Below are 22,844 nucleotides of genomic sequence, written 5' to 3' on the forward strand. Positions count from 1 at the left end.
GGAGCGGAAGCCAGGAAGAGTCATAAAGAGTGGAGTGGGCGGTGTGGTTCTCTTTGCGTAGTAATCGTCCTTCACTCGCTCGGCGGCAAAAAAACGAAAAATTTCGCCTTTTGGGGGTGGGGAAGTGACCGGAGTCGCTCACTGGCCGCCCTGCCCGCGGATTGTACTCCATACGGACACACGACCTTTTCCTAGGACCGCCTCCTATGGCTCAATTGAAGAGTTCACTCATTTATTCTCACCGACATAGATCCTACACACCCTTCGTCTTTGCATTAGACGAAGTTGTGTACATCCGATATCCAGTTGTGGCGTAGAGATTTAGTATGCCCGTTCTGCCCTCTTTCTTAGCCCTTGTCCATGCGGGAACCGACATCGGCCAGGGCGGGGTCTGACTCAAGGTACTGAGGTATTCAGGCCGCTGCTTGTGCCCAAGCGGACGTCATCGGTGGGCAGAGTAGTGCACGCTCTAGTCTCCTCCGATTGATAATCTTTTGACAGTGCATCACTTACCCAATTTCTCGCCCCCTCGCCAAGTGATAAAGTGCTACCGAGCTGGGCCGCTGTAGTCATACTCCCCGTGTCCTCGCTCTCCACCCCCACATCGAGCACCAGCAACGAATTCTGTCCGTGAATTCTTATTCCGTGCTTATTAACACCTAAATATTTAGGTCTTTACACGTTTATGGTATATGAAAGGTTTAGTCCTTGATTGAATTCGTTGGGCTCTTGTGGACCCGCTGAAAGACTGCTCCTTTCTCGCGTGCTTTAAGTATACCGTACGACTTCGTCTCATATCCTCCCACAACCCCCCCCTCCATAGCCCGTCGCATGCCAAGCTAGGTTCTCCTATGTTCAGACGACAGAGCGACTATTATCCTCGCTTAGGGCACCTTTCAACCGTAGGGTTGATATCCTGGTCCCCAAATATTGGAAGCACAACATCGATAAGAAAACCTCAACAACGCCCAAGCTGGCTCTATTTGGCAGGCGACTTTCTCCGCGTGCATAGCGTCTTAAGAAGCGTTTTATTAAGGATACTACGATACACTATGCTAAATTGTTGCTGAGTGCATAACACAACCGTTTCATCCCCTTTCCCAGCCTCTCGGGGTAGCAATCGTCAATGTTCCTCCTCATGATGTGATCGTTCCGGTCACTGGCTTGACATTGCAGTGCCTTACATTGGAGAGGTACTTTCTTCTCTGGTAGCTTCCTCGATCGAGGCGAAGCTTTCCGTTCGAGCATTTAGGGGTTGGAGGACCGCAGACATTGGCCGAGCAGGGGAAGCTGGACGGTGGTAGGGAGGCGGAGTGGATGGTGCGGTAGGATGGCAGAGATAGACTGTCTCGGCAGCGAGTCGATTTTCGCCAGTACATGCAGCAGCTTGAGTGCCCAATGAAGGTGGTACCATCCGGTCAAACCAACGACCATGCGTACAAAGCACAGAATGAAGATGGGCGGCGAATCATCGAGTTCAATCCAGTCCGTATTACTTACTATTTGGTTTGTCCAGGGGTTTGCAGTTAACTTGGCAAACCTCGTGCCGTCCGATCTCTATGAGATTACTTTGGCACATACTGTCGCTCAGCGTGCGGGATAGGAGACAGCCTAAGGTAGTTTCTACATCTTTTCCATACCAGATATACGTCAGAGCATTCATCGCTTGGAATGTCTTCATTCAGATCTTGATTCATCATTACCAGGGACAATCGTGTCAACTCCCAGCCACAGGCTAGGCTCGCGGCAAGAACTGCGAGGCCAAATGAACAGCATGGCTACGAGAATAACCGCAGTCGTCTGCTTGGACACACGGGAATGAGCGGTATCCATGTTGCTGAATGGTCTTCAGATGAAATCAGTGATGGGATGGACGATGATGCAAGACGAACCCGTCGATGTCTACTCACTTCATGTCAAACCAGATGCTGATCTGGCGACAATATCTTCCTCTTCTGTATTGCCCTATGTCCAAACACAATCACCCGTCTGCCCCTCGGCTTCAAAGATACCCAACCCCCATATGTGACATGTTCTGCTTATCTCGCCAAGACATGCTGGCATTACAACAGGGGCCACTTGGAAAGACCACGCTCTGAGCACCGATCAGATATAAGCCATACAGCTGGTATATAGATGCTGGCGGGTCTGTGGAGGAAGTAGGTAGAAGCCTCGGATGGATTCTAGAAAGCTGCACATCATATTTAGACTAGGTGGAGAAAGGCGCAGGAGCTATGGCAGTTACGGCTTCCTACAACTAAAGGTATTGTTCTATACATGAGTGGCTTTCGAGTCCAGACCTACCCCGGTCACAGGCCGTGGGTACTAGCCCTTTCGTAATCAACCATGCCAAACAAACATGAATTGCAGCGGTGCGGAGTGCGTGTCATGGCGTGCGGCTGCTGAGGGTGGATCGGATCCCCCCGCGTGTCAATTGCGCGGCTGTGGTTGGCCCGGGCGCTCAGGCCAGCTGTCGTCCTTCTGGCTTGACACGACCGACTGCTTTCCCTCCTTATCCCCCGGGTGCCGTTCAATTGTTCTTCCTTTGTGCCAACCATAAGGTGAGTTTCCAGATCTCCCGGTGATATTTTCCATCATCACTTGTGCCTGTGTCTGTTTTTCCCTCCGCCAATCCCAGCTTACCCTCCCGCGCGTCACAGACTCAAGATGCGTTTCACCTCGCTCATCACCCTCCTCCCTGCCCTTGCTCTGGCACAGGAGCAGGTGCCCCTCGCCGACCGTGTGCAGGGCTGGTTCAACAAGGCCAAGGGGCTCGTCCCGACGGCCGTCCCGGTTGATCCCATCCAAAAGATGGCCGAGAAGGTCTCCGAGAAGAGCGTCACTCCGGTGACCATGCAGAACTGGCAGTCCCTCCTGACTCCCGCCGAGGAGGCCCAGGACTGGTACGTTTTCGTGACCGGCGGCAACAAGACTTGCTTCGGCCGCTGCGAGGACGCCGAGAAGGCGTTCAAGGTACGTTGGCGCGGGCGCCCCTGACATCATGTGTAACCGTCGCGGACGTGTGCTGATCACATCAACCTCTCTAGGAATCTGTTCTTCTCTTCGCCGCCGACCCTACCTCCCCCAACCTTGGCCTGCTGAACTGCGAGGAGGAGCGCGTTCTCTGCTCGACTTGGTCCGCCGGTCCCCCCACCGTCTACTACTTCCAGGTTCCTCAGGCCCAGGCTGAGGGCTCTGAGCGCCTGCCCACTCCTCTCCACATTGTCTACATGAACAGCACCACCGTCACCCCCGAGGAGCTCTACGAGGTCCACTCCAAGAAGAACTTCGAGAAGGTTGACGCCTACGAGGGCGCTCTGCACCCCACCGATGGCTGGCTCGCCCAGTACAACCTGAATGTTCCTCTGGGCTACGCCATCTATGCCATTGGCGCCATCCCCAGCTGGATGTTCATGATTGGTATCAGTTTCTTCAGCCGCACTTTCATGTAAGTTGAAATTCGTCGAGCCGACGCGTGTACAGCTGTCACCCATGCTAACCACTGTCGCAATTTAGGAGCCGCCGTATGGGTAACGTTGGTACTGAGCCTGCTCGTCGTCCTGCCCCAGCTGGAAGTGCAAACTAGAGGCTTTCTTTCGCGAATATACCATGCTTCCTTATTTTTGGGTTGTAAATAGTGGGCGGTAGGCTTTCGATGGAACCAATGCATCGGGTGAGCCTGTTCCCCTTTCTGGAGCGGTTCGGAGGGAGCTACTGTCTCCTGGTCTATGGCTTTGCTGGCTCCTATAGGTGTTTTAATCAACTTGATCGGAATTCAAAACATGGGCAGACCCTAATAAAATTGAAAGTTGGTCCTCAACGTGGTCATCGCAAATGAGCTGTCCCCATGCAGACCTGTTCTGAGGATGACGGTGGGTTTTCACGGATTTATTTTCACATGGAATTAGTTGCAAGAAAAGTAATAATGTGTGATTGAGGTGTTCCTCATCGTGGACTATCATCTATCCTAGTTCAAGCCTAGTAGGTACGGAACCCTAGGGAGGTTGTGAAGGAATGAAATGCATGACAGAGAAACTTGTGTGTAAACATGACTATATATTTTGGGCGGCGCACCAGGCTCCACGCCCACTATCATGCCAACCATATTTACATTCTAGTGATTGTAGTAGGACATTTTCAATCTCAGTAGCCTTTTACATTGTTTCAATACCAGAATGCAGTATCATCCGCATAGGTTGAGGCAATAGCTCACGAATGTGTAATCACAGTAAGGCGTGAGGCCGCCAAGCGCCACCGTGGAACCGCGCTGCCAAATTATCGCCGCAGCACCACCGAACCTTGTCCAATTCGCTCCAACATCCCCTTCCATCTCACAGACCAAGATGGCGGCCCCTTTAGATCGCTTCCCTCCCACGACAGCCGCGTACGTGATCGCGACGGCCATTATCGCCGGCATCACGGGATATTTCATCGGCCAAGGTGCCTCGCTGGGCCTGTTCAGAGAGAAGCAGGGCTGGCCCAACGGCTACGATGTCAAGGTCCACAAGGACTCCTCCGACGAGGAGGAGGACAACGAAGACTCCGAGGACTACGAAAGCGACTCGGAGGAAGAAGGCAATGGCGAAGAGCTGTCCAACTTCAAGGACAACGCCGAGGAAGTGAAGCTGGTGCTGGTTGTGCGGACGGACTTGGGCATGACCAAGGGTATGTGCTCGTCCACGAAAGAGATTGAAATTCAAGCCTTCACGGTGAACCAGCAGCACTAACTGAGTATTCTTGCTTTCTCTACAGGCAAAATTGCCGCCCAGTGCTCCCACGCTACCCTCGCCTGCTACAAATATTTCCTCGCGCACTCGCCTGACTCCCCCATTCTGCGCCGCTGGGAGCGCGGTGGCCAGGCAAAGATTGCGCTGCAGATCAAGGCTGAGGACGAGCTGCTGCTGCTTCAGGCCCAGGCTATGAGCCTCGGGCTCTGCGCGCGCGTTATTCAGGACGCTGGGCGCACTCAGATCGCGAGTGGCAGCCGCACGGTGCTGGGCGTCTTGGGACCAAAGAGCGTTGTCGACGGTGTGACTGGTCACTTGAAGCTGCTGTAAACTACAGAAACATCATACTATACATACATACCCTCTAGGCGATAGGCAATGACGATCATGATGTTGATGATAAGCTGTGCGAGCCGCGATCCGCGATCCAGTTCAACTAGAAAGTGACTTAGGTGTAGATTCTGCCGACGCGGGCAACCTAATAGGATGTTCACGTCTGGCACATGAGAACTCTGCATGCGAATGAGAGCTTTTTCACGACGAAAATCTGCCCAAGTACCCAACACGTTCTGAGAGTGGCTGTCTTTAGCTGCCCGTCTACAAGCGTAAAAATTCTACAGTATGTAGCTAGAAAATAGGTATGTTGGCTGGTCATGGTTTATCCCTAACCTCACTGGCCAACGGCCAATCGGCAAAGAGAAATGGAATATGACGCCGTCCGCAACCTGGCTCTCAAGCCGAGCTCACCAGAGGGAGCTCAAGACCCGAGGAAACCCGGCGCAAACATTTGATCTGAGATCTGTCGACAGGAACGCGTAAATTCGCCATACACGTGGAAGATGGATGGCTCCATGGTCGTCGATCTGCCCAGCTCTCAACCGAAACACAGAGAGACCAGGCAAGCTGGTTCTCCGTGAACAGGAGTGCTGGACACAGATCCGTGGTTGTAAGAAGAGAAGTGAAGGAGCGGCGGCAGAACTTTCTTATTTATCGTCTGAGAAATTTGTGGAACTAGTCTATATTGGGTATAGTGCATAAGAGTTAGATCACATGATGATACCTGGGTTCCGTTATCAGGGTCGACGGACGGGTCACGGTCTTTCTCTCGAAGAGCTCGGATCCCGCCCTTACATTTCTTTTTTGTTTTTTGTTGCCGTGCTCGCCCACACCGTCAATATGGCGGACGCTCTTTCCATCGAGCAGAATAACAAAATTCGAGTAGCCCTTGGGCTCAAGCCACTCCCCGTCCCCGGAGCAAACGCCGACGACGCCACCGGTCCGCAGTTCAAGGACGACGCGAGCGGATCCGACTCCGACGATGACCCTGCAAGCACTCTAGAGACACGACAAGCGCAAGGCTACGACAACTGGAAGAAACTTCAGGATGACGCCGATGCAAAGCGGAGACGGGAGGAGAAGAATGCCGCGATCAAGAGAGCGCGTGATATCGCTCAGAGAAATCTGAAGCTGCAAGGCGCCACACTTGGAGATGATGATGGCGCAGATCTGGATACCAAGGCATGGCTGATGCAGTCCAAGAAACGCACCAAGAAGGTGGAGAAGGAGCGGGCGCGCAAACTTGCCGAGGAACTGGCAGAGCGAGAGCGCGAGGCAGCTGCTCAATACACCGCCGAAGACTTGGCTGGAATTAAGGTCGGACATGCGATCGGCGATTTTGCGGGAGGCGAAGACCATATTCTTACCTTGAAGGATGCGGCGGTGGATGACGAGGAAGAAGGCGATGAACTCCAAGACATTACCCTGGTCGAGAAGGACAAGACTGCGGAGAAACTCGAGCTCAAGAAGCGGAAGCCCGTCTACGACCCTAATGCCGAGAATCAGGGAATTCTTGCACAATACGACGAAGAGATTGAAGGCAAGAAGCGAAAGAGATTTACGCTGGATGCTAAAGGCTCGACCGAGGAGGAAAGACAAGCTAAGCGACAAGGAGTTTCAGAGGGCTTGAAGAGAGGTGTCATCAGCCTTGATTTGGAACCGGAAGTCCACACATCCGATTATATGGACATCAGCGAGGTCAAGATCAAGAAGCCCAAAAAGAAGAAGAACAAGACGACAAAGCAAAGAGCTGTGATGGATGACGAGGATCTCTTCCCTACGACTGAATCCACGGGTACACCGAATGGATCATCGATGGACATCGATTCCACGAATGGAATTTCGGCTCCAGCCCCTCGGAAGCCGATTAACGAAGACGTTTCCTTTGTGGACGATGACGACCTTCAAGCCTCGCTTGCACTGCAGCGACGCGCTGCATTCAAGAAGCGCAAGAAGCTGCGCCCGGAAGACCTCGCTCGCCAGCTTCGTGAAGAGGAGTCTCAAACGCCCATGGAGACGGACACCCCGGAAGAGGGTGCAGAGGAACCTGGTCTCGTTATTGATGAGACCTCTGAATTTGTCTCCAACCTACAAAAGCCAACCCTCCCCGAGCGGGAGGAACGCCGAACTGCGACTCCAGCTGAAGAGACTGGTGTTCAGCCCGAACCCGAAGCGGAACCTGAGGATGTGAACATGGAGCGGAGCTACAATGATATTGAGGATGGGGAGGATCTTAAAGAACGTCTCAAGCGCGAAGAATCCAGCCGGGCTCCACAAGAGCTTACTGGCACTGGCTTGGAAGAAGAATCTACTCTGGACCAAGGTCTTGGAGCTACACTTTCGATGCTGCGGCAGCGCGGCTTGGTCAAGGAAACCGACAGCAGCAGCTCGAACTCTCTGTTACGCGATCGCCAGCGCTTCCTGCAGGACAAGCTGAATCGTGAGGCCGACGCGGAGCGGCGTGCTCGGATGCAGCGTGAGCGCGACCGTGCATCCGGCAAGCTGGACCGCATGTCCGCCCGGGAGCGCGAAGAATACGCACGCTGGGAGAACAAGCAGCGCGATCAGCAAGAAGCCCGCCAGGTGGCAGAGATTTTCAACCGCGAGTACAAGCCCGACGTGCAGCTCAAGTATACAGACGAATACGGGCGCTCGATGAACCAGAAGGAGGCGTTCAAGCATCTCAGCCACCAGTTCCACGGCAAGGGCAGCGGCAAGATGAAGACCGAGAAGCGACTGAAGAAGATCGAAGAGGAGAAGAAGCGCGAGGCGATGAGCGCCTTGGACAGCAGTCAGCACACGGGCATGAACAATGCTATGGGCCAACAGGCGCGCAAGAACCGACAGGCCGGCGTTCGCCTGGGCTGAAGACCTGCAGCTCGGGCGCGGCCTCAGGACCCTCTGTTTTCCAAGTTGATTGTATGTATAGAGCAGCGACATGTCCACTTCACGATATTATTCCCCACCCCCTTTACTAGTTCTACTGCATCAACAATTTTATGGATGCCACTCGCCTATCTCTGTCATGGTCCTCCCGAATCTCCGCCAACCACGTAATTGAAGGCTGAGGTGTCGGTCGGGGGTCTCCAGCGCCGGTCGATCAGACAACGCCTCCTCCAGCTGTCTCTCCGCGTGTGGGGTTGCCTCGCTCCCGGCTAATTTCCTCCCTCTATTTTACCGAGTCGTGTGCCCTGGCACCCTGCCCCTGGTCATCAAACAATGGAGGTCATATCCAGATATGGCCTCCTAGGATGGATGAAACCCTCGAAATCCTGAATCTCCCGGGTGAATAGCTTGTTCTTGGCTCTTGCCCACGCGAAACTCGGACTTACCCCAACTGTGCGTGAGGGGAAAATATTGCGCGAGTGGAGCTGCCCAATCTTATTCAGCTCACCGGGGAATGGGCTTCCGGCTTCATGCAATGTCGGGGAGAGCAGGGCGAGATTGGAGATATTGTGCTGTGTTCGTCTACAGTAGCGGTGTATACTAGAGAAGCTAGTTGTGAGAGGAGAGAGACAATTTATTCACTCTATTCTTGGCCCAGATGCCAATCATCAGAACCATCAGAACCAATACCAAAACTATGTTCAAACAACAAAGTAACCTAATAGCGCAACAAATCATACAAGCAGAACCCCTAGCAATCCCGATGACGAGGCCGCAGGATGCGCCCTGCTGCGGAGGCCACAGCCAATCCGACCGGGTCGCAACCGTCGCCGTACCGTCGCCGGGCGGTGAAGTAGATGGTACTTCGGAACGTGCGGTACCCCACACTATGGCTGAAGTACCCGGTACCGCTATCACATGAGTCAGGCCTAAACACCGCAGCATCTCCGATCTTTTTCTTCTCCGGCTTTTCCCTTTCCACTTCATATCCCTAGCTCCTAGACCTGCAGTCTATCGTCCTTCTTCGCTCCATTCTCCGCGATCCCCTGCTATCTCACCATGCTCTCCACTCTGCGTGTGGCCAGCCGGTCGGCTGTCGCCCGCGATGCGAACATGCGCACCGTCGTCATTGGTGCCAGACACGCCTCGGCCTGGTCCAACGTGCCTCAGGGTCCTCCTGTAAGCTTCAATCAATGGATGTGACTGGAGTCGAAGCATGGGAATGCAATTTTGAAGACCAATGCTGATGCGCGTTGTGCGTGACAGGATGCCATTCTCGGTATCACCGAGGCTTTCAAGGCCGACTCCTTCAAGGAGAAGATCAACCTGGGTGTCGGCGCTTACCGTGAGTTCTTCCATTGATGGAGAAATTGAGAAAGTAGAATATGGAAAGAGTGCATCGGTCGCTAATTGGGATATTTTGGGGCTTTCAGGTGACGACAAGGGCAAGCCTTACGTCCTGCCTTCCGTCCGCGAGGCTGAGGACAAGGTCGTTGCTTCCCGCTTCGACAAGGAATACGCCGGCATCACCGGTGTCCCTGCCTTCACCAAGGCCGCTGCTGAGCTGGCCTACGGCGCCGACTCCTCCGCTCTGACCGAGGACCGCCTCGTCATCACCCAGACCATCTCTGGCACCGGTGCCCTGCGTATCGGCGGTGCTTTCCTCCAGCGCTTCTACCCCCACGCGAAGAAGGTCTACCTTCCCAACCCTAGCTGGGCCAACCACAATGCCGTCTTTAAGGACGCCGGCCTCGAGGTCGAGAAGTACCGCTACTACAACAAGGACACCATTGGCCTGGACTTCGAGGGCCTGATCGCCGATATCAAGGCCGCCCCCAACAACAGCATCATCCTGCTGCACGCTTGCGCTCACAACCCTACCGGTGTGGATCCTACTCAGGAGCAGTGGCGCCAGATCAGCGATGTCATGAAGGAGAAGGGCCACTTCGCCTTCTTCGACATGGCCTACCAGGGCTTCGCCAGCGGCAACGCTGACCAGGATGCCTTCGCTCCCCGCCACTTCGTCAAAGAGGGCCACAACATTGCTCTTTGCCAGAGCTTCGCCAAGAACATGGTGCGTTCGGGTTTGCTCCGCGAGTAGTTGGTCGGTCGTACAGGGGGTCAATTGGCTAATCAGAGTTCCGCAGGGTCTCTACGGCGAGCGTGTCGGTGCCTTCTCCCTTGTCTGCGAGAACACCGAGGAGAAGAAGCGCGTCGAGTCGCAGATCAAGATTCTGATCCGCCCCTTCTACTCCAACCCACCCATCCACGGTGCCCGCGTCGCCTCCACCATCATGAACGACCCTAAGCTGAACCAGCAGTGGCTCGGCGAGGTCAAGGGTATGGCTGACCGCATCATTGAGATGCGCTCCCTGCTCCGCAAGAACCTCGAGCAGCTCGGCAGCAAGCACGACTGGTCCCACATCACCAGCCAGATTGGCATGTTCGCCTACACTGGCCTGACGCCTGAGCAGATGGATGTTCTTGCCAAGGAGGTAAGCTCTTTTACTCCCCAATCGCTTCTGTCTGGCTTTAATCGCAGCAACTAAATCTGTCGACAGCACTCCGTCTACGCTACCAAGGACGGCCGTATCTCCGTGGCTGGTATTACCTCCGGCAACGTCAAGCGTCTGGCCGAGTCCATCTTCAAGATCACTGGTTAAACAGGGAATAGACGCGACGGAAAAACAAAAAGGTAAAATAAATTGGATATAGGGCAACTCAAGGGGGGAAACCGAAAGCAAAGCGGGCTCGTGCGGAGAGGAGGATCTTTTTTTGGGTGGCTTCTTTCTCGCGGCCCTTGTACTGATATCTAATGTCTCTGTGTGTTATATTTAGCATGGCTCGGCTTAAGTCCATCTCAATGGGGATTTTGGATCGATTATTCATTTAGCTGCTCTAGTGAAGGTGTAAATGCGTGGCGCATCATGGGTTTCCAATCTACCTCTGTAAGCTAGGCCTGTTTCCAGAACTGCCACCAGCTATTGGAAGCTCCCTCCTGGCTGGCATTTTTGCGCTGCTCCAACTTCTTAATCCCTTCGTCCACCACGGCGACAACCTCCCGATCTCCAGACCCGCGAGCCTTCTCTAGGATGGTCTGAGGATCAAGCTGCCCGCTAAACTCGGCCTTCTCAAAAAACAGCCGCAGCACATCCACGCGCCGCATCCGAACCGCCGCTCCAAAAACAATGATACCCACCACGGCTCCCCGAGCTAGCATCTTCTTCATAATCTCCAGCGGTACCCATCCAGATTCGATGGCCGGAAGCAGAGCACCGCAGCCTCCTAGTGCCCCTTCATCCGGAGCAGCTCCATGGTCGAGCAGATAGTCTAGCAGCGCAACCTGGTCTGAGCTCGCTGGTGTAGACGGCGATTGCGGGCCTCGGCAGGCTTCTGTTAGGAATGTGCGTAGCGGGTCGAACTCGAAGTTGACTATGCCGGGCGAGTGGCGGTAGAGCAGGGCCAGGATTTCCAGACTTGGGTTATTGATGATTCCTTGGACGATTGTGCCGCAGCTGATATCGCCTTTCGAGTAGATCGAGAGGATGAATGATATTACCGGGACGTGGGCATGGGCGATGGCTGCGGTCACTAGTTCGTGGGTTGGGGGTGGGCTATCCTCGGGGCTATCACTCGGGCCCTGCCAGCGGACCTGTGTGCCTGGCTTGATGTTCTGGGACTGGAAGAGTTGCTGAAGTGCTGGGAGGTCGCCTGCTTCGCAGGCTTTCAGCATGCGGTTCGCGATGGTCGGTTCGGACATGCTGAATAGTCTAGTCTCACGATTTGAATGTCTCGTTCCTGGAAGGTGTTTGCATATTATTGACCTGAATGATAGCAAAACCGGACGTGATTCGCGATGGTTCTGGGGCGAGACGTCAATTGTCGGAGCGGCAGGAAGAGCTGATGTGCTGATGTCGAAAGATGGAGTGATAACTTACCGCTAGCAAGTGGTAGGTCACGTTGGAGGCCACATTTGCTGCGTTGTATATAATTCTGGATCAGTTATGAACTCTGGCTTTGTAACAGCTGAGTATCAGCCCACTGGGCACGGCCGGTCGCACGAGCCATGGGGTTGTCTCCACAGCGTTACTATTTTCTTCCTTGCTTCAATCTTTTCATCCTGGTTTGATTCCGCTTGATCTTGTTCGTCCTGGATGCATACTAGGGTATACTGTGCGTATCCAGCTTGTTACGGCAGCTTACAATAAGGCATCTGATTTGTCTGGGATGAGAATTTATTCTAGTCATCTCAACCGCACTATTACCTGTAGATGTGAAACATGCATTTTGAACCCTAATCGGCATTTCGCAAGGCTTAGCCCCCACGTCTATCATTCTCTGAAAAGGGGCTCCGTGGCGCAGATATCACCTTTTGAGGCATTGGCAGGGGCCATTTCCAAGCCTCTGGTGTCAGAAGACTATGTAGCGGAAAGTGAACGATCCTTTTGATTACGGCCGGCTCATCAGGGTCAGCTTCGCCATCCTCACTATAGAGCCCATTAATGAAAGCTTCACATGGATGATTGCTTCCTCTTGAGTGGCCAGCCTTCATGTTAACAAACAGACAATAACGGAGCTGCAATTTTCAACCTTCGATGTATCATGAAGGGCTTGTCCAAATCTCATCGAATCATACAAGGCGAGCTTTGACTGCGTTTCATTCCCGGCAGACCAACACCTTTGCAAGTATAACGTGAATGAATCTCTTAGCTAGTCCATTCGATAGATCTCTAAGGTTGTGCAGTCCTGCTTCCCCAAATCGGTTGCAAGGATCTGTTTGATGAACATGAACCTAACTCGAAGCAGCAGGATATACAGTCAGATTTTGGTATGTTTTTTGGCCCGCAAGTGGGTACTAAGCAAGATGTTAACAAAACTGACACCGAAAACAGTAGGCGTATCGTTTATTTTAAGGGGCAACGCTGGTATAAGATGAGAAATGGTACCTAGTGTGATCCAAAGCATTAGCTTACCAGTTCCAATTTGATCGAGCAGTGTGCGAACCAGCCCGAACTCTGAGAGACCATGCTTTCCAAGGCTTTTCTTGCAGTACTTCTGACACTGGGAGGCCATCTTGCGCCAGCCCTAGCATGCTTTTCCGCACCTCGCGACTCCGATGATACCACCCCCGCCAGCAGACCGGCCAGTGTCTGGGCCAGATGCAAAACCAGACCCGCACAATGGGCCTGCGCCGCCGAAAGCGTCTCTTTCCCCACCGTGGAGTGCCTTGTTGCCGATATGAAGACCTGCGGCACTGTAAGTACTGGCCCTTCCGTCTTCTACTCCTTTGGCGCAACCACAGTCCAAGTCCGAACAGGCTTCCGCGACAAGCTCAAACCGGTGCGGTGTGATGTGGAACGACGCCCTGGACGAGCAGTACGTGGATGAGGTCCTGCAAGCCCGGTTTATGGACTTTAGACTGGATCTACCCAACCGACTCATAGTCTATACGGCGAGGTACGCCGAGGCCCTTGCAATGGTGGCTTCTGGAGAGGTGTTCTTTGCTGTGAAGAGCTTTGATGGGGAGGGTGGTGGACAAGGTGCCTATCAACTTCCCCTGCAGGGTGCGGCAAATGTGTGGAGATCCTACGAGTTTCCGACCCTGCAGCGCAATAGCGCTGTTACCAAAGTTACGAGCATCGACATCTCCAACAATAACCATAAGAGTGTAGATTGGCAGCCCAATAAGGGTTTGGAGGAATTGCCTGCGAGTACTGCGAGCTCGCTTGTGCCTCCTGCTCCAGCTACTTGTAACGCTAAGTTCAAGAGAGACAGCTCGGCGTGTGTGGTGCCCACTCTGTGCTCTGAAGAATGTGAGGATGAGGATTAGTTGCAAGGCATACATTGTTTCCCCACTCCCTTTTAACAAAAGGTTACTAATGAGTCGGGGTAGAGGGATCTGTGGACTAAATTGCTGCCAGCGTTGTGGTCGAAGTGTAGAGGGGGTATGAGGGAGAGTGTTCGGAGCGTGGCAATTAAATGGAAACTATTGCAATTGCGGATGACCAATACTACCTAATTGCCTCGATTTAATCTGGAATCCTCGTCATTAGACCAAACGGTAGATTGGGAAGCTCCAGAAATTGGGGGGACACGAAAGCGAACTCATTGAGCTCTATCAATCCCTTGATAATGGCTGTAGCCTTATCCAACACTCCTTCAAACCTGGATACCTCATTCGTGGGGCCTACAACCAAATATACACGCCCTATGCATCTGTTAGATCAACCCCGGCAACTCGGTCTCCCGCACTGTATCAGCCTTGCATGGCAGAGTCCACAGCGTTCACAACGCCAGAAACCTCGTCAATCATACTGACCCCAGCAAGCATCTGACCGAGAGCAATAAAGACATCGGAGTCGACCTAGTTCCCAGAATAGTCTCGATCAAGAGGCTGAGTCAATTCTACCATCACAAGTTTATCACCGGATTTCAGCAATTGATGGAGTTGGTTCAACGTCATGGCGATATACTTCACTGGAGAAAGGGTAACTATTTGTGCAATGGAGCAGCCTACTAAAGACAAGCGGTGGCGAGATCGGGTTTCCTCGCACTGGTCCGATCTCACTTACACTCGCACTGACGTGGACTCTCCACGGAGATACCTGCCATGGAGGATCTGCTTTTCTGTGAAAAAAAAGGACGTAAGGTCCCCCTTTCCAGATATGTGACATGACTAACATGCGATTATGGATATCATCAACGGGTGGACAAAGGTCCTGGACCCAGGAATGGGGATATCACAGCTAGAGGTCGACGAGACCTTGCATACACAAAAGGTCCATGATGCCTTGGAGCGCCTTTTGGAATTCGGAGACTGGAGATAATTGGAGCTCGTCTGCATATGAATGTAAGCCAACAGCCAGCTCCACTTATAAACCCCGGATAATAAATCACGCAACAGGAAGGGAAACTAGAATACCATCTTCCTCCAAAGTACAACCGCGATCGACTAGAGTACATCTTCACCACTGCTCACCATGCAACGACCATGGCCTCGCAGCAGGCATACATCGGGAATGCAACAATCCCTGCAGTCACAGTCACAGTCACAGACTTCCAAGCACATAAACTCCAAGGAACCCCCCAGCGCAACCGCATCCAAAGTTCGCCGCACACGAGCGAGCAGCGCGTCGCGAAACAAGTTTTCGCCATGTCCCCATTACGAAAGAAGACGCTCAATGAAACCGGAGATCTACCGCTAACTGGTGCCGCGTGCCAGGTTTCCATTACATGTACGAACTGGCAGCGGGCCTGGTTCTTCGAGCTTGATTTCTCGGCGGCAAGGGCGGATATCGCGCAGGCAGGGTCAGGGTCGAGGTTAGGGTCAGGGTACGGTAAACTGACGTATATTAATGCAGCCCAACGCCGCTCGGGTCCCACGTTGCCCGCAATCTGGTTACTGTGACTGGACGAGATGGTGTGGGGAGTTGGTGGGTGCAGATTCTTACGTGGGAGGGTGCATGGGTGAGAATTAAGGAGATTGTACGTGATGAGTTTGAGGGTATCAAATTGTTGTGAAGGTAGGGTCAACTGGGGTTGGTGGGATGTAGTAAAAAAAAAAGAAAGAAGAAAAACGTGATGTGCGAACCATATGCAATAAGAAAACCATGTGTCCAGTCCGATTCATTCCATATTCCCCCGCCCAAAACACCAGTAGCACCATGTTAATAGTATCCGAATATTGCATTGCATGTACATAGAAATTGGCTGATAATACGACCCAATTGTTGAAATATCAAATCAAAGGCCCAGCCCCATGATCCCGCCCATGTTCAGGTCGGATCCGCCAGCGGACGGGATCGACGGGCAGATACAGCCTGGTGGCGCATTAGCTGGGGTGTAGGACAAGCCCGAGGGGGAGGCGCGGGGGGTGCGGCCCATGACGCGGGCGATGATGGCTGCCGGGGATGCGGTGGCGCCTTCTCGGGCATGGAGGAGGCCGAAGCGCAAGAAGACCTCGGAGATTGTGACGAGGATGGAGATGACGATGAGGACGATGATGATCCAGGTTTGATCTATGGCTATGTCAGTATATTGGCGAGGGCTAAGTTACGCGATGAGAAACGTACGAGAAGTCCGGTTATCGGCAATCGAGTCGGACAGGATCTCGGCGAGATCCAGGAACACGCGGCAGCGCTCGTTGAGGACTTGGATACGCGGCTTGATCTCGAGATACTCGCGAACGGCGATGTACAGCGGGTACAGGTTTGGTTCGCTCTCCCAGAAGAAGTTCGGGACGTCCAGCATATTAGATGCTGCGGATTGAACAATCAGCAAGAGACGCACGCGCTAGCAAAAAAGGCATACCCAAATAGGGAGTTAACTTACAGAGATTGACTTCCACTCTGCTCTTAAACAGACGACCCAAAATGCGGAAGACTTCCTCACGCTTCATACCCAGTTTCCCGGTCATAGCCAGTCTGCGCGGGACATCCTTTGCATCTGCCATCTGGCGGGCCATAACCTCCTCGAAGAAGCACAGCTTCGTGCTCTGAGAAATGCCATGACTAATAGCCAGCTTGATCATATGGTCACCACTGCGGAGCGTGATCATATCGTTGTAAACACGAGGCCGAGATATCTCAGTCGAATACTCGAAATGGAACTCTTCCGTTTCAAAGTCCTCTTCGTGGAGAGGCATCGTAGCAAGCGGGATGGGCGTGCCAGTCGCCGAGGACGTGGCGAACGCTAGATCCGCCAGGAGATCTTTCTCCTGCCGCTCCGTGAAATTCCAGAAGACTACCACGCCGTAGCTGAAGACGAACATCTCGGCGACATTGTAGAGAGTTCGCGCCGGTGTTTCGGGCCTCAAGGAAGGTGAGGTCGACTGTGGCGGGGAAGCGCTTTCTCGCGGCCGAGCGTGGCCATCATCGGAGCTGTGTCGGCGGCGTCGTGGGGCCAGTTCGGGGCTTCCTTGAGCCGGTTCGACGGCCGGCTGAGCCGTGCTGTGCGGATTACCGCTATCTTCGGCGCCAATAGCATGTTCCTGCTCCTCATGAATGCGACCATCCTCCTCTGAGATCCGGTCAAGGAAGCCCTCCCGATGCTCCTCCCGGGAGCGGGAGGAGCCACGGTCATCCTCATGCTGCGGCGACGCCTCAGGATGATGCTCATCCTCATGTCGGCCATGCCCACCAACCGAATGCTCCTCCGCCTCGCCCATGTAATCCTCGTGATGGTCGCGCAGCTCATTCCGCTCGATCTCCTCATCAAGCAAAGATTTTCCGCCGGGGAATTTCAACACAGGACTACTGCACAGACGATACCCCTCGTGGCCGGGCAGAAGAGGCAGGTGGTATGCCGTGTACAAACAATCGTCATAAAGCTTCGTCCTTGCACCATGCGTTTCCTTCACAAACGCCGCCACAGACCCCATCTTGTACCCCTGCGCCGTACAATAAGCCGTTACCCGCGCAAGCTTCTCCGTCCGCCGGGCCTTAGGCAACCGCTCAGCATAGCTCTTCGCGCGCTCCGGCCCAACACGCCTCTTCCTCAGCAGCTCCTCATTCGCCAACAAAGGCGCAGCATCATTATCAACCCCAAAGTCGCCACTGAGCTTCTTCTGCGCCAGCAATTGCTGCCGGATCGCCTCAGGATCAGTATGTCTATCCCGCGCCAGCCGCTGCACAAGCTCCTCATCCACGAGATCGCGCTCGCCGCTGCCTTCCTCGTCTTCCTCTTCGCCCTCATCCGGCTCGCCAACACCGCCGGTATCAGGCAGTAGCACCAGCTTCTCGCTGACCTTGGTCGTGCGCGGAGGCAGCCGCGGCTGCGCCGCAAGCCGGCCACCCTTGCTTGATGCACTGGCCGCAGCGCCCGCACTGCTTCCGACTGCACTACCGATCAAGCCGCCCGTGGCCGACGCAAGACGGCGCGACCGCGACGCCGGCCCTGGATTCCGCTGCTGCATGGACGGGACATCGGAGGCATACTGGAGGATGTTGTCGACGGTGATAAAGCGGGTGGCAGGGGACCGGCGGCGGCGGGGCGCCGACGCAGGCTGCTGATCGCGGGAATCTGTGACCTAAGGACGGCGCGTGCCTTTATGTCAGTACATATGTGTGTAGTTGTATGGGGGGGGGGGGGGGGTGGGTTTGCAGGCAATGCGGCAAATAGTTTGCTTTTGCTTTTGCTTTTGCTTTAGCTTTGAGCACGGCGGGCGGGCGTAGCTTACCAGGACGGTCGGGCTGCGCTGGTTGGTACCCCGTCCGCGGGCAGGGGGCGTCATTGTCACGCTCCGTCGCTGGACTTCCAATTGCTGGAGAGCGTGGGTGGACAGGCGTGGTGTGGAGGTGTGGGTGGGATTGATTGACTTGCTGGACTTTGCTCGACTCTCCGGGAGAATGGACTTTCCCAAGTTCCCGCTGGCGCTACGCCTGTTGCGGAATAGTTGGGCCACTAGTGTTGACGTAATTTGATACTGCTAGTGTATTGTGACAGAAATCTTTCAGTGATGGGTCCCGTGATGTGCCACGTGTTTTATGAGCCAATCGTGTGGCATCGGCGCGGCGAACCAAAGATTCGCGGATCCGGGGTAAGCTGTTGTTGGGATCTACTGGATCTACGAGACACAAAGGTAAAATGGCTTGGTAGGCATACTTCATTGAATCATCCTATCGATCGATCCTAAATTCTTGGGTACTTGTTGCTTAAAATGAAAGCAGAAATGCAAATGTCTATGCCACAGATCACGGTGAAATGTGTTTGAAGGGGGGGGGGGGGGAAAGGCACAAGATGAGAAACCAGGCAGGGAATCGTAGAAACAATTGGGGTTTCCAAGAGAAACAAAACAAAACAAAAAAAGCATAAGCCTCAAAAACGCCGAGCTGTCGATCTGTCGAGTACCTGGGCAGGCACCTACTGTAGATGATTGTGCCGAGATGTATCGGCACAAGAGTAGGTACCTAATGTAAGATTCATTTTTCGCTGTTGGGGGGTGAGAAACAAGTGTCGTCGTCACCATGCAGAAATGCGAGGGGGAGATGAAAAGAAAAAGATGCAAAGCCCAAAAAGTTACTGATGAAGGCCACCACGGAGTTGTCGATCTTCTTCCCAGATCTCATTCTTCATCCGCTTTAGTCGCGAGTGCTGTCGCTGCAAACGTTCCAAATCCTCCGCGGGAGGGTTGGCTTGGCCCGCTAGGGTGTCATGCAAGGAGCGGTATTTGGCGTAATACTGCTTGAACTTCTGCGACTTATCCCATAGCTGGCGCCGAGCAAGCTCCTGGCTCATGGGTGGAGAAGCGCTGCCCGTGCTGCCTCCGCTCGAGGTGCTGACCGCTCGGCGCCGCTTGTGGTCGAGGTTGCCCGTCGTCGCACGTGCGCCCGTGGGGGTCGGGACTGCCAGGCGGTCGGGCTCCGCCTTGCGCTTCAAGGGGTTGGCGGCAGCGGGGGCGGCCTTGCTCACACCATTGGCTGATCCTGTGGGCTTCAAAGGACGGACAGCGGGGGCAGTGGTCTTGTTGGCTCGGGCAAGTTGGGAAATAAGCGGAGAGGATGAAGATGAGCTGGAAGACTGGTTCTGGCTGTCGGAGCGGCTACGACTGGTCGCATCGGAGACATTGGTCGGAGGCGAAGACCCGAGGGGAGAGGGCTTCTGTGGTGAGGTGGATGGTCGAGCGGAGGGGGGTCGCTTGGAAGCTGCCTTGGTAGGTTCGAATTTGGGCGTGGGTGCGTCGGCCTTGGGGACCTTCGGTGTAGGGGCCGCAGGAGATTTCTCTTTGGGGACAGGTTTGGCCGGGGGCTGTGTCCTTCTCGGCAGGACAACCTTGGTTTGTTTGGGGACAGAGGACGGTGCCGGAGCCGGAGCCGGAGATGGAGCTCGTGCAGAGGGTGGGGAGGCATCCATATCATCGCCGGAGTCATCTGAATCATGAACGAACTCCGCCGACTTGTACTTGGTCTCGATCGCCTTTGCGGGAGGTCTGCCGGCTGCCTTCTTGGTGATCCGACCGGTCAAGGTGCTGTTGGTATTCTTGTTCTTCGGGCCTCGCTTGGTGGTGTCCGTCTCCGCTCGTGCCTTGGCGGGTGCATTCGAGGTCTTGGGAGCTACAGCAGAGCCCGCAGCCCGATCCGTCTCGTTGCCCGTGGTATCACCCTCCTTGCGCTCCTCGGTGCCGTCCACTCCCATCCGGGGGGCTGCGGCCTTCTTGGACAGTCCATTCTGGAGGTTGAGCTTCGATAAGCACTTTCCCTTGCCTCGTTCCTCCCTGGGCAGCAGAGTCTGCCACAGCTTGTCGGTCCGAGACAGGCGCATGCGATCAAAGGCAGAAATCGCCTTGTCAATGGCTGCCTGTCGGTCGTCCTGAGTCGGGTAGGGAAACTTCCACACATCGAGGTCCTTGTAGAACTTGTCCTTGAGGTCGAATTTCTCCCGGTCAATTCGATTCTCGGTACCGTATTTCTGGACGAGGACGATGCAATCTTCAATCGTGGAGCGGGTTTGGCGAGCCAGGAACTTAGCCGAGACGGGACGAATGGCGAGGAGGTGGATGAAGGGGGTCTTGAGAGCCTGCAGGCGGGCGTGGTTCTTGGCCAGCGAGGATGGCGCCGAGGTCGGGGTCAGGACGGGGGGGGAGACTTGGGGGGCCCCAAGGTCGGACTGGAGGTCACCGATCGACTGGGGCCCGTCCGGAGCAATCGGTCCTTCTCCAGATCTGCCTTGGTCTTCGGGCCACAACGATTCGATTTGCCCGCATTGGCAGCACGCAGAGTCCTCAATTCATCGGGGTGCTGAATCATGTGGGTTTTCTTGGACTCCTTCCCTCGCTCGAAGGCATTCAGGCTTTCCTCCAAGTTGGCCAGTGCCTGGTCGGTGGCTGCAGTCGCTTGCTTGGCCTTTTCGATTTCCAGGCTGTGGCTCATGACCCCCGTAAAGTAGAGGTTTCGCTTGTCGGCGGAGGTGCGGTAGATCTCAGCCCGGTGAGTTTCGGGGTAGGCATGGACAGATTGGGTCTTGTTGCCAAAGTGAAGGGTGGGATGTTTCCCCAGGCGGACTTTGGCTGTCGAGTCGTATGATCGGAGGCTTGAGATGAGCTCATCGAGGGTGCTTTGGACGAGGTTCAGCCGCATGATCTGAGCCGGTTTGGCGGCTGTGTCGCCGGACTGATCTCCGGGGCGGAGAGACAGCCCGTTCGCGGGAATATCCAGGCCGGTCATGGTGAGGTGAGGGTTGCCAGGCAAGTACGGGAGAGAGATTAGGAAGGGGGAAGGAGGGTCGACGTTGTGAGGTGAAGAGGGCAGGGTGAGGCGCTGCAGGTCAGGCGGCCAACTGCACGGGGAAGTGAGGCAACACCGGCATCAGATCGAGTAATCGAAGAGAAAGCCGGAGAGTGGCGACGGGAGTGGAGGGAGAGGAGAGGAGAGGATAGAGAGGAGAATATGGAGAATGGAGAATAGAGAATGGAGAAGCAGAGGAAAGAGTGTGGTGGAAAAGTTTGAGAAGAGAGGTCAGAGAGAGAAGAAGAAGGAATGAGGAGAGGGCGAGCAGGGCGAAGCGGAGAGTGGGGAGAGGAGCTGACGGGCGTTTCCTTGGGTACACTCGTAAATTACAGGGGACTCCCGCCTTTCTTTTTCGGGTTCCTTCAGCGTTCCTTCAGCGGTCTGGTGGATGGGGCTATTCGCAGCCTTTCCTGTAGTCAGTCTTAGTCTTGTTTAAGTCGGTTCTTCTTTTTTGGGTCGGCAGCAGCATTATTCTTAGTCCAGCTAGCCCATGATCCTTAGTCCCCATTTTCTGACAATTTATTGCATTTGGCCCCCGTCTTCCTGGCAACCGCATTGTGAAGGACTCGGGCTGACCTCCGGAAGATCGATCCGGCTTGTCTCAGGGCTTGTCCCGGGCTCCATTAAAACCAGTATCAGTCGCATACCACACCACTGCCCGGGAACGGGCAGCAGAACAAAGAGAGGTTGGAACGGACTATAATTCTATGATTATATTTCTTTAGTCCTTGTAACTAGAGAGTCCCCCTGTTGCTTTTCCCTGTGTTCTTTCGGAGTCCAGGTGGTAACGCTGTACGGAGTACACGACCCTGTGCCACCCGGGGACTGCAACGCGAACTAAGCGCAGCCGACCACTAACGCCATACGATACCGCGAAACAATCCAATACGAGGTCACTCTACTGTAGAGGGAGGAACCCCGAGAAACTAGAAAAAAAAAAAAGCCTCGATCACTCCTCGGCTCCGACAGGACGTACTCAAGCCAGAATGGTAGGATACCCTCTGCCTCGTGGTAGACCCGAGTCGTGTGAGGAGAAGCTGTCTTCATCCGCGGGCGCAAATGGGGCTCCCAAGTCCAGCCCGGGCACAAACCCCCTCCCGCCGGAGTCTCCAAAGGTAAGAAGAAACGGGTGTGGCCGGAGCGTTTCCTGGGCAGCATGGGACGACGATTGATTTCCGAACGAACTCTGCCCACCTATTAGCGACCTCGTCACTGTCAGATTGGCCAGGCCGGGACCTACCGAAGTATCCGCTCGCTGGACCCAGGTCGAGGGTCGAGGTCGGTCGTTCCAAGTTCCAAGTTTCAAGGTCCCCTCCTGTCTGGCCGGGCCATTATCCTGGCATGGGACATACCAAGTCCAACAGGATCATCCATCGGTCCTGGACTCGTCGGTGACGGCCGATCACCCGCCGGACCCCCATTGATCCCGGAAGAATGTGCGCTCTGGATTTCCGCCCCTCGTTCATGCACCGCAGGCATGGATCCCGAGGCGTACAACAGGGCCGGGGTCGATGTGGCTAGGGTTCCCTCGCAGGTTCGCATGTACCTGCGACGTACCCCTTCTACATGACGCAGTCGCTGGCATTATTCTCCCTTTTTTTTCTTTCCCGACTTCTGGTCCGGGGACTACAGGGTAGTCAACTACAGTGCCGGAAAAGGCGGTAAATTTCCC

General features: G+C 54.5%; 10 protein-coding genes across 10 annotated transcripts; 7 read left to right on the forward strand and 3 right to left on the reverse strand.

Annotated features, from left to right (window-relative positions):
- Positions 1–2,667: 2,667 nt before the first annotated feature.
- On the forward strand, positions 2,668–3,586 carry N7482_004503 (uncharacterized protein; the record flags this gene model as incomplete). Its single annotated transcript, XM_056686628.1, has 3 exons — positions 2,668–2,973; positions 3,048–3,448; positions 3,517–3,586. 3 exons carry the CDS (start codon positions 2,668–2,670, stop codon positions 3,584–3,586), a joined length of 777 nt encoding a protein of 258 aa, XP_056545370.1.
- Positions 3,587–4,343: 757 nt separating this feature from the next.
- On the forward strand, positions 4,344–5,057 carry N7482_004504 (aminoacyl-tRNA hydrolase PTH2; the record flags this gene model as incomplete). The annotated part of the gene is made up of 2 exons (XM_056686629.1): positions 4,344–4,665; positions 4,753–5,057. 2 exons carry the CDS (start codon positions 4,344–4,346, stop codon positions 5,055–5,057), a joined length of 627 nt encoding a protein of 208 aa, XP_056545371.1.
- Positions 5,058–5,903: 846 nt separating this feature from the next.
- N7482_004505 (U4/U6-U5 snRNP complex subunit SNU66) lies at positions 5,904–7,931 on the forward strand (the record flags this gene model as incomplete). The annotated part of the gene is made up of 1 exon (XM_056686630.1): positions 5,904–7,931. One exon carries the CDS (start codon positions 5,904–5,906, stop codon positions 7,929–7,931), a length of 2,028 nt encoding a protein of 675 aa, XP_056545372.1.
- Positions 7,932–9,008: 1,077 nt separating this feature from the next.
- On the forward strand, positions 9,009–10,612 carry N7482_004506 (aspartate aminotransferase; the record flags this gene model as incomplete). The annotated part of the gene is made up of 5 exons (XM_056686631.1): positions 9,009–9,128; positions 9,216–9,294; positions 9,383–10,023; positions 10,097–10,444; positions 10,511–10,612. 5 exons carry the CDS (start codon positions 9,009–9,011, stop codon positions 10,610–10,612), a joined length of 1,290 nt encoding a protein of 429 aa, XP_056545373.1.
- A 290-nt stretch (positions 10,613–10,902) lies between these two features.
- On the reverse strand, positions 10,903–11,709 carry N7482_004507 (uncharacterized protein; the record flags this gene model as incomplete). The annotated part of the gene is made up of 1 exon (XM_056686632.1): positions 10,903–11,709. One exon carries the CDS (start codon positions 11,707–11,709, stop codon positions 10,903–10,905), a length of 807 nt encoding a protein of 268 aa, XP_056545374.1.
- Positions 11,710–13,299: 1,590 nt separating this feature from the next.
- N7482_004508 (uncharacterized protein) lies at positions 13,300–13,779 on the forward strand (the record flags this gene model as incomplete). Its single annotated transcript, XM_056686633.1, has 1 exon — positions 13,300–13,779. The coding sequence occupies one exon, from the start codon at positions 13,300–13,302 to the stop codon at positions 13,777–13,779; it is 480 nt and encodes a 159-aa protein (XP_056545375.1).
- Positions 13,780–14,793: 1,014 nt separating this feature from the next.
- On the forward strand, positions 14,794–15,470 carry N7482_004509 (uncharacterized protein; the record flags this gene model as incomplete). The annotated part of the gene is made up of 3 exons (XM_056686634.1): positions 14,794–14,799; positions 14,854–15,257; positions 15,311–15,470. 3 exons carry the CDS (start codon positions 14,794–14,796, stop codon positions 15,468–15,470), a joined length of 570 nt encoding a protein of 189 aa, XP_056545376.1.
- A 222-nt stretch (positions 15,471–15,692) lies between these two features.
- N7482_004510 (RMD1 family protein) lies at positions 15,693–18,180 on the reverse strand (the record flags this gene model as incomplete). The annotated part of the gene is made up of 4 exons (XM_056686635.1): positions 15,693–15,967; positions 16,022–16,207; positions 16,281–17,976; positions 18,127–18,180. The coding sequence occupies 4 exons, from the start codon at positions 18,178–18,180 to the stop codon at positions 15,693–15,695; spliced, it is 2,211 nt and encodes a 736-aa protein (XP_056545377.1).
- Positions 18,181–18,965: 785 nt separating this feature from the next.
- On the reverse strand, positions 18,966–21,109 carry N7482_004511 (uncharacterized protein; the record flags this gene model as incomplete). Its single annotated transcript, XM_056686636.1, is given in 2 exon segments — positions 18,966–20,552; positions 20,564–21,109. 2 exon segments carry the CDS (start codon positions 21,107–21,109, stop codon positions 18,966–18,968), a joined length of 2,133 nt encoding a protein of 710 aa, XP_056545378.1.
- A 1,049-nt stretch (positions 21,110–22,158) lies between these two features.
- Positions 22,159–22,742, forward strand: N7482_004512 (uncharacterized protein; the record flags this gene model as incomplete). Its single annotated transcript, XM_056686637.1, has 2 exons — positions 22,159–22,287; positions 22,374–22,742. The coding sequence occupies 2 exons, from the start codon at positions 22,159–22,161 to the stop codon at positions 22,740–22,742; spliced, it is 498 nt and encodes a 165-aa protein (XP_056545379.1).
- Between the last annotated feature and the right edge of the window lie 102 nt (positions 22,743–22,844).

The sequence above is a fragment of the Penicillium canariense genome, assembly GCF_028826845.1.
Source record: "Penicillium canariense strain IBT 26290 chromosome Unknown utg000002l_segment0_segment0, whole genome shotgun sequence".
Classification (NCBI taxonomy): Eukaryota; Fungi; Ascomycota; class Eurotiomycetes; order Eurotiales; family Aspergillaceae; genus Penicillium; species Penicillium canariense.